The sequence below is a fragment of the Calidris pugnax genome, unplaced genomic scaffold (assembly GCF_001431845.1).
Source record: "Calidris pugnax isolate Ruff unplaced genomic scaffold, ASM143184v1 scaffold25, whole genome shotgun sequence".
In the NCBI taxonomy this organism is placed as follows: Eukaryota; Metazoa; Chordata; class Aves; order Charadriiformes; family Scolopacidae; genus Calidris; species Calidris pugnax.
Window position 1 is genome coordinate 1,730,703 of NW_015090805.1, and position 10,092 is coordinate 1,740,794.

Here is a 10,092-nt window from a genome sequence, read left to right on the forward strand (position 1 = left end):
TCTGTCTTCATTTCAGAAGTCAACAGCTGCCCCAAAAGAGAGAGAATTTAAGTAAATTGACTTCACAGTACATACCTTTTGCTGAAATTTTTGATTCTGCTTTCTGTTAATAGTTCTTTAAAGTATGTGATCACAGTTTTCATGATGCTTAAAAGAAAATAAAATTATCCTGCCTCCTGAAAATATTTTTTCTAGTTATTTTCTGGCCGAGCCTCTTGGGCAGGATGAGCATGTGACTGAGTAGTAAGGAAATAAATCACAAACTTCTTTTGCAGACAAATTGAAATAAGGAAAATTAGGTATAATTGTTACAAATCCCCACCTTACTGAGTAACACCTATTTAGAGTATGAATCCTGCTTTGTCAATATTGATTAAAAGCTTTCCCATAGTGCTGTTCATGCAGACATTCTAAGTGTAATGTTAGTGGTTTTAGAATATTTCACATCTCTGCTTGAGCATTACAAGGATAGATTTTTCCCTGAACAAATCTAATTTTTCTTTTTGCATGCACAGGGTAATGGTGTAAATCTTAAAGAAAATGCAATTTTTGTTGGTTTAACTTTAAAAAAATGAAATTCTAATAGTTGACTTTCTGTTTCCTATCTAATAGGTGGAAGTCTTTGATCTGCTTTTTGTCACTAGTGAGAGCAACTCTCGAAAGACCTATGTCGTACATTGCCAAGACTGTGCACGAAAGATAAGCACGAACCTGGAAAATTTTGTGGTGCTAGAACAGTACAAAATGGAGGACTTGATGCAAGTCTATGATCAATTTACATTAGTAAGTCACATTAATAAGTGGGTGCATAAATACATGATTTGTAAAGCAGTTGTAGACTGTCTTGGTACTCCACTGTATGAGTACCATGGACTTTCTGATTCAAATGGAGGTACGGGTTGTGTGTGATATTTACAGAACAAAATGCTGAAGAGTCAGAATTATGTGAAATAGTAGAGTAACTTACTGCAGAACATAACCGCTCAGTTTTCAGGAAAAGTATGATGTTACAATTCATAAAGTTGTGGCTTTAAAAATCCAATAGAGATCACCTGAAGACCATAACTGGATCAGATGGAGATGGGAAGAATCAGGACAGTGAAGCTTGGAGAAACTAGCACCAGGTTCAAGAGCATCTCTAATACATTGGTTGTGGTATGAAGTCAGTATAGCAGCAGAGCATCCTGTGCACTCAGATCCCTTCCTTCCCCTTCCCCACCCATCCTCTCCCAAATCAGCACTGTCCTTCTGCTTAGCAAGTGGATGCTCTCAAACAGTTCTGTCTTTTGGCTTGGGGCCTCCTTTGCATTTCAATTTAAAGCAAAAAGCCTCTTTGCCATTATAGCTTTGTGCTATATATGGCAGCCTCCTGCTTTGAACTGTGTCAGCACAACTGTCCTAACATTTCACCCAGGTTTCATTGTTTCAGGCAAAGATGGCTTGTTTGTAATCACAATGAAAGCGATCCTGGATTTATTTATAAGCCTTGCCTTTCTGTCAAATGAGACAAACATCGGACTAAGCGTTATGAGAATTTCATGTTGAATTAATACAACAGCCCAGAAATGGCTGTGCCTTTTGATTTGTTTCCAGGTGCTGCAGAAAATGTATGTTTAGACAATTATTTCAGGTAATGCTGGCATGATAAGTTGTGACCTTTTGAGCTAAGGCCTCAAGGTTCAGGCTGGTGAAAGGGCAGGACCGTGCCCTCTGATTTTAATTCTCTTCATCGGTCCTACAGAGCCTGAGGTGGTTGGACTTCAGTTCATACTTCTAGGAGCCCATTGTCGTTATAGTTTGTGAAATACTGCAATTTCGAAGTGATGATCTGTTATAGAAAAGCATATAAATAAACACCTGTTCTCAGATACGTCATCCAGTTGAGTTGAAATGGGCAAGAACGTTTCTGTATGGAAAAGAGGGGGGAGGGAAGGGTATTTTGTTGTCTGTGTCTATAACATTATATAGGCAACAGTGATGATACTGTCCCTAGAACAAGGGTTCTCAACCTGTTCTCAGCCTCCCACCAAAGACTATCCCTCCAGTCACAAAGGGCGTTAATGATTGCTCTCTTATGGAATTGGTGTGCACATTCATTCCTTTTAAAGGGTATACAGTCTCAATTGAGAAGAGTCATAGCCTAAAAGTGACACCTGTCAGATCTAGAAGAGATCAGGCTTGTTCCAAGTCACAAGATGAAGATAATCTCAGATGGCAAAGGTGCAATAGGCCTAACAGAGAGGGTCAGAGTTGGGGTTGAAATACTGGGAGCAAATACAGGGGTCAGCTAGTGGTCATGTTTCATAGGTGGACACTATGGTATGATTAAACTGTCTTTAAAGACTCTGAGCAGCTTCTTGAAGGGATTCCACATCATGACAGGACTGATGAACAGGAAAAGAGGAGAAGGAAATGCCATCAAACATTCAGCATTTTGATGGTAGTGCCACAAAGTGCAGTATTGGGAAATAAATATTTCTGGACCTCATCTCCTGAAAGCAGGCAGGAACAAGACATACTCTACTCTTAGGGCAGTCTGGTGGTGTCTTCCAGGATTAAAGAACAAAATAAACAAGGAAAAAAAAAAAAAACCCAACCAACTCTGTCTCCATGTCAGAGAATCTGAGACCCTTTACACAGATACTGTAACTTCAGGGTTATATCTTATTGCTAAGGTATAGGGGGGGAAATGAAGCCCAGAAGGCATCTGGAGAGCCAGAAATGGACAATACACCCCCACACACACACAACCCCATTGGTAAACAGGTTGAGAATCCCTGTTTTAGGGTATATAAAGATATATCCATACTGAGCCTACATGGAGCTCTCTGCTGCCACAAAGGGACTTGTTTTGGCAGCTCACATCGTATTAACACAGACAGTGCCACAGCATACTCCAGTCTGCAGTATAGGCAAAATCCTAATGAAGAGTAATCGTAAAATATGTGTTGTATTTGAGTAAGTTGGAAAACAAAAAAAAAAGCCAGTATCCATCCTGAAAAAACTCCTGAAGTGTAAAAGCAGTAGTGCGTGTGACTAAACTCTCATGGTTACTGTTTGTGCAGGTCTTGGTTAAACAACTGAGTTTTACACCCTTGTAGAAAAGGTAATTTAATGTTTTCTTTTTCAGGCTCCTCCATTGCCATCCTCCTCATCTTGACATTTTTTCATGGACATTAAATGAAAACTTTTCTGATATTCAGGAAGTGACCCAGTTCTGCACCACTGATTTTTGTAGCTATCCCGTAAGGCTGCTGGCTGAAAGCTGTGTCTATGCAACCTTCCAAGTGCGGAGTGTCAACCAACTGGACAGGAGAGAGCACTGCCTCCTACTCCAGAACTCAAAACAAATAAAGCTCATCCAGCTGTACTTCAAAAAAAATAATTCCATGTTTTGTATATATCTGACAAAACTGGCAACATTATACAGACTACTGACTTGAAGACCACCTCTTTTGTATTTCTCTGTTTCTGGGCTGATGAGTTGGTTTCATCCATTTTTCCCCTTCAGAATTTCCCTTGGAAAAGTACTAGCTTAGCTGGTCATTTCTTTGTAAGGTAGTTAGAAATTTTAAGTCTTTCTTTGGGCAACTTCTTCTTCTTCTTTTTTTTTTTTTTTTTTTTTTTTTTTAATGTGAAGAGTTAGGTGATATAAATTTTTTACTGCTTTTATGTTTTTCTGTCTTGTTTTGAAACCATGACGGTTACACTTTTGGTTCCTAAATAAAATTTAAAACAATTAACAGCCAAGTCACAAAGATAAATGGGTTGCACATAGACTAAGGAATAAACTTCAGATTTGTGATTTTTGTTTCTAATCTTGATGTAAATTTACACTATTTATAAATACATATTTATTGCTTGAAAATATTTGTGAATGGAATGCTGTTATTTTTTCCAGATTACCTGCCATTGAAATTTTAAGGAGTTCTGTAATTTCAAACACTACTCCTATTACATTTTCTATATGTAAATAAAACTGCTTAGCATTGTACAGAAACTTTTATTAAAATTGTTTAATGTTTAAAGTTTTTCTATTGTTTGAGTTTTAAAAAGATTTTATGTACAGTGCCCAGTTTTTGTTCTTTTTTGAATCTGATTATATATATTTTATATATACTCTTGTGCTTGTGTATATATATAATATATATAGAAACTCGAATATAAATATGTGTATAAAGATTTAGAGACTAAATTTTTCTCGTTTTAAGTTTTACATCTATGGTAGATTTGAGGTGTCTACTGTAAAGTATTGCTTACAAAAGTATGATTATTTTTAAAGAAATATATGGTATGTATCCTCAAGACATAAAATGACCTTCAGACTGGTTTATTGTTAAATTGCACTTTTTGCAATAACAGACCAATAAATAGTTGCTGCCAAAATGTAGTAGTAGAAAATAAGTAACGGCTAAACTTTAAAGCTCTTTGAGAAAATACCGGCTTTGACAGGAAGTTTGGCACTAGTTTTAGAGGAGGAATGAAAAAGGTGAATTTGAGTTTGGGTGGGGATATTCTCTAGACTTCAACCAAATTGCAACTTATATATTACAATATGTTCTATTAACGATTTCAAAAGTTAAGACTGAATCATCTTGGCGTCATTGTCGACCCCAAAAAAGGACGTTGTTTTGTGGTACACTATTGTATTTTCACATATTTTGTAATACGAATTCACTGGTAAATTTTTGAAGCACTAGGTTTATTTAGGACAAGTTTATAATATATCATTGTAACAGTTTGCAGTTTTAATGATGGTATTTATTTTAAGTTGCTCCTTTCTCATTAGCTTCTTGAAAATGCATTAAATCTAAATTTCAAAATGGATAGCTTTCTTATCGATCGGAGTTGACTGATGCAGAAGGTTCTGCATCAAACAATTTCTCATAATTTCTCATTAGTGGGGTATGTTAGTGATTGCATTGTTAAATTCTTTTGTAATCGATGTGAAGTGTTAAAGGCACAGAGCATGCTAATAGTCTCTTTTGAACAAAAGGAATCGCCTCTTACATTTGTAGCTTCAAATGAAGGGTGTTGTAATGAAGAATCAGTACAGCTTGTCTAATGCTGTTACAACAGTTTAACCATAGTTACAAACAACTTTCTTGCTAGTTCTTACAACAGTTGGACAAAAGGGTGTAGAGGTTACAAAAAAAAAAAAAAAGTATAACAAATGCTCTTGCCAGGAAAATTATCAGCTAGCAGTTAGGAAGCCAGTATTTGCAGTTCTGTAAAGATGTAAGTCTCAGCTCTTGATAACAAACTCTACAAATCATAATTTTTTTACTTATGTATTTTATGCAGTCGTAAATATTGTAATCTTGACAAACCATGCTGCAACTGAAAAGCTACTCCTTTACAGTAGTCTTAAACCCAAATAAAAGCAAGATAACTTACCTCAACTAATGGTAAACAAAAAGACCTCGTTTCTCAGTGCTGTAAAAGAATATTGCTAATTAGGGAAAGAGCTACTGTGCACTAATCAAAAGGGCTTGGTACCTTTTTCCTCTCCTTTGGAAAAGAGGAGATGCCATTCCCAAGGAAGAAAATTTGCGTTTCGCCAATGGGCAGAGCATCGGGCAGCGTTGCTCGCTCTGCCTGGAGGTTTTGTTGTGGATTTGAGCTGCTGCAGGGGTTTAATATTTTGCAGTTTTCACACTTCTTAACTACACTGCGCTCCCAATCAGTGGACAGTTTTGATCTATCAGCCGCTATGATTTAGAACGCTTTTGTTTTCATTTTATTAAAAAGGCACACGTTAGTATTTCATCAATTGTAGTTCTTAACGAAGCACTTCCGCTTCTTAAATCACGAAGCGCGTGATGGAAGCGAAACATTTGTAATCTCTGGGTGTTTCCAAGCCTTAGCAACTGGGTGGGCAGGGGGAGGTGGGAGTCCCGAGCTGGCTGGAGGGGGCCAACTGGCTTTCCAAGGAGCAGGGTCTCGGGGTCCATGAGCTCGGCCACAGAGGAGCCATACTGCTGGTCACCCCCAGTGCCTTGTGGCTACAAGTTATTGTAGCTGGCAAATGAAAGACCAAAGTGAAAAAGGGCAAAAACGGCCAAAGACGTGGCATTTATTGCAAGAATTTTTGAAAGGTGCAGGCTATTTTTAAAAACAGCGCTATTAGGGAAGGGATAAAACCAGAGATACAAATGGGTGTTTAATTCAACTTTTTACTACTTTTTTTTTTAAAGATAAGAGGGGATTAAAAATAAATGGTAACAGTTACTACTGAACTGTGGACCTGAGAACTGTCCTGGAAGAGCGTGACAACAAAGGGATCCCATAAATGGGGAGAAGGAATAGCCCTATGTTTTTTGAGCTTATTTTTCAGTTTTTCTGTATATCGAACAGAGCATTTGATTTTTAAGCTTTCCTTCCGCTACCTAAGTCGGGAGCACTATCTGCTTGCTTTTTTGAAGAAGTGAAGTCCTACCAGTGGGTTACATTTTAGTAGCAGCGATGTTGGTAGATACCCAAGTAGGAAGTATCTAGAGAAAGATTCACTAGAGAGTGAGAAATTTCCCAAAACTTCCTGAATTTATATGGCAGATAACTTGTTGGTCCTGAAGACAGAGTATCCCGAGTCTGTGCCTTTGTAGTTGGAAGAAGGACTTTCAAAGTACGAGTGAAATGATGTTGGTTTGCTCAAAAGAGGACAGCTTGGCTCAGTACAGCGCAGTATAGCAGATTGTTGGAACAAAGTTGGGCAAGGACTGGGGACTCCACAGCTGGTGACAATCCTGGCCACAAAAACACTTAATACATTAGGAGATGGAAGATGGGAGGAGTCAACTGAGATGACAGGGAGGAGGGTGCTCATCCTTGGCTGCTGCCCTGATTGATCCTGGAGAGGGGGCTCAAGTAAAAATTGAATTTGGCGTAGAGGGATTTGAAGCTGGAGCTTCCCTAGGTTTTGTCTGGATCTATGGCTAGGATGGGGCCAACAGATCATAGAATCATCTGGGTCGGAAGGGACCTTCAAGGTCATCTAGTTGGACCCCCTCATGACGATTTATCCCTGGGGTGGGTCAAAGCCAAGGAGCATTGACTGCTTCCATCGTGGTGATGCTGCAGCAGAGGAAGGAGGGATGGAGGTGATGCCCAGGCAAGTTCAAGCTGAAGCTCAGGTTCAAGCAAGCCAGGTGCAGGGCAGGACCCCCCCATGATGATTTATCCCTGGGGCGGGTCAAAGCCAAGGAGCATTGACTGCTTCCATCGTGGTGATGCTGCAGCAGAGGAAGGAGGGATGGAGGTGATGCCCAGGCAAGTTCAAGCTGAAGCTCAGGTTCAAGCAAGCCAGGTGCAGGGCAGCTACCTGCCGGGCACAGGGTGCTAGCAAGGCAGCAGTGCGGGCATGGGGCCTACCAAGCCCCAGGGCAGCCTCCTTCAGCATCATTCCTCCAAAAAGGGGGAGGAGCAGAACGTTGGCAACTGGGGAAAGGTTGCAGGGGGGAGATGACAGATTTATCTGTTGGTGCCAGGCGCTACGTGCAAAGCTGAAGAAAATAGAGATGGAGAAAGAGAGCATCCTCCATGCTGCTCCTGGGGCAGAGGTTACCTGGGGTGGGGTGTGATGGGATGCAGTGCAGCTGCGTGTCTAGGCGAGGAACACAGGGAAGACCCCAAGCCTCACAGGAGCTGTCACCCTGGGTCTGGGGGTGAGCCCACGGGCTGGAAGAACATGAGTGGGTGCTAGAGGAGTGGTGCTTGGTCACCCCCCGGCAGGCTGGGCCCTCCCACCGCTTGTGGTGGGAGAGCAGGGGTGGTGGTAAGGCAGGGGAGATTGCTACAAGGCACCTTCCCATTAACAGATTCAGTGCAGGATGAGATGCAAGTGTCCTTATTTATTTCAGGAAGCCATAAAAACATCCTGGAAGGATGGAAAAAGGGAAAGGGCACCTCTTGGTGACAACAGTAGGGAGAGCTCAGCTTCTAGCTTCACCGCTGGGCCTTGTTAAAGTATTAAAATACAAGTGCTGCTGCCTCTGCCTGGGGAACGGCAGGGTGTTGGGTAAATGTAGCATTTGGGACACATGTATGGAGGTGGGATGGAAATGGATTTATTGTTAGAGCCCACTGCCTCCCTCCGGTGTTGCCCCTGAGCTCCTGATGGGTGATGATCTTCTTTCACAGAAGGCCGCACGCTCCAGTTTCTAGCAGGACGGAGCACCACTCTCAAATGACATATCCCACAATTTTGGGGGGGGCAGGAGGCTTCTTCAGGCCTGGTTTAAATGTGCACTGTTGCCCAGGATATAGGGAGTGATACGTGGTTTGGAACCAAAGCTGGTGAAAAGGGAGACCAATCCAGATGGGCATAGGAGAGAGTAATTTCAAAGTACCAAAGCCCAGGCAGCGACTAACAGATGGGCTAATGGTTAAACAAATGGGCTAAAGCACTAACCTTTAATTCGTGGAGCTGGGAGATACTTGAAAGAATCCCACCCAAAGCCAGAGTGTACAAACCAGCCATTGACAGAGTCCACGGGAACACTGAAATGTGGTTATGGAAGAGGTGACTGTGAAGTCCACGCAAAAACTTAGAATCATTGAAAGGGACAGAAAGGACACCGCAAGAGAAGATTGAGAGAAGTAGCATAAGATGTGTCCAGTGACATGTGGCTGGGCTCTTGTTTATAGTAGCTGCCTGGACACATAGAAATATGAACAGGAATAAAGAATATTTTCAGCCCATTCCTCGTCTATACTTTTCAGCCCAAAACTGGTGGGAAACTGAGTAGTCCTTTGAGGAAACCGGACGTTTCTTGTGGCAGCAGTCAGGCATCTTTAGCTTTCAATGCCATGTGCAAAGTGCAATGGGCAGTTCATTTCCTGGCTGCTGCTGGAGCTTTAATTTGTTCAGTTTTAAGATATGGAAAGTTTAGGGGTTTGAGGGTTTGTTTTTTGGCAGTACATCATTGCCAGTGGGCTGTCCCACAGGCTGGCTGACCTTTGAAGGATGGTTCCAGAGCCTGGAGAAGGCTGAGGGGTTGGAAATGGGTGCAAAAGGGGTTTGGTCACCTCCTGTCTGCAGGCAACATTCAGGTGGGTGCAAAAATGATGTATTTAAGAACCAAATTGGACCTCAGGTACAAGTGAAATTCGGCTAATGGAGGATAAATGAGCCACCAGGAAAAACCTCACATGGGCTGTGAAAAACAAACCAAGAAAAATAACTAGCAGCCAGTCACAGTTGCCACAGGTCCTTTTTTCAGGGGGGAGAGGGAAGGGGTATTTTGAGGGCAGTAGCACTGGGCAGGGTGTCCAGCGCAATGCGAGAAGAGCATCTGCTGTGGTTCAGTTCCAGGACTTCAAGGCCACCTCAAAGGGCAAATGTCTTCATAGCTGAAGATCTGGAAATGCTTTCCAGGGGCTCAGGAGCTGCTGGCAGGCTCGGGGTAGGTTTATGGCTCTGTATTTATGTGCAGGACCTTGTCTTGCTCAGGAGATGCCAACGTTACCTCGGCTGCCCTGGATTAAGTGCTAATGATTTGGGGACGTATTCCTTGCAAACAGGGCAGCTCTGCCAGCTCCTAAGTGGGGTGTCAGGAGGAAGGAGGAGCAGGGGGGTGCTGGCTCTGCTGGGCAGTGGAGAGCAAATGCTGCCAGCACAACAGCAGTTTTCCCTGAGTCCTGCTTGTGGAGGACCCAAGGCAGGGCTGGGGGCTCACCCACATCCCTTGGGGCTGGATTAGCCTGGGCAAAACTATCAGCAGGAGCTGCAAGATATGTTGGAGAGGGTTTAGGACTGTTGCTCCTTAATACTGTGCCCAGCCTTTTATCTACGTAGGCTTCCCGGGCTGGTGGAAGCCTGAAAACATTGTGAGAGTAGATGGAAAGGTAAGTTTTTAGGTGGCGAAGTGATGGTGGTTACGCTTGAGGAGGCAGATCCCTGGGCAGCTTAGGGATGCTGATACGCAGTCACCAGAGAAGGCGGCGGATACTTAATACCTGTCTGGCAGATTTAAAAATAAACAATTGGTTTTAGCGACAGGTTGCCTGAGTGTAATGTTACTGAGAAATGGCAGTGTGGGCTCAGCCCCCTGGTGCCCCACGGGGGTGCCATCCCAAGCACTCACGTGGCAC

The 10,092-nt window shown here is 42.4% G+C and overlaps 1 protein-coding gene across 20 annotated transcripts in view; it reads left to right on the plus strand.

The window, feature by feature from the left end:
- Positions 1-5,406, plus strand: part of KDM6A (lysine (K)-specific demethylase 6A) — a 131,258-nt gene extending 125,852 nt beyond the window's left edge. For 9 of the 20 annotated variants that reach the window (XR_001411479.1, XR_001411483.1, XR_001411482.1 and 6 more), the window contains 2 exons: positions 613-1,124; positions 3,131-5,406. Coding sequence is in view for 10 of the 20 variants with exons in the window: in XM_014938081.1 (XP_014793567.1) it covers positions 613-783; positions 1,046-1,102 (228 nt within the window). In the remaining 10 variants the exon portion in view is untranslated. Of the gene's footprint in view, positions 1-612 lie in introns of all 20 variants that reach the window. The other 11 variants (XM_014938082.1, XM_014938089.1, XM_014938084.1 and 8 more) reach the window with 4 other exon arrangements.
- Positions 5,407-10,092: the final 4,686 nt, after the last annotated feature.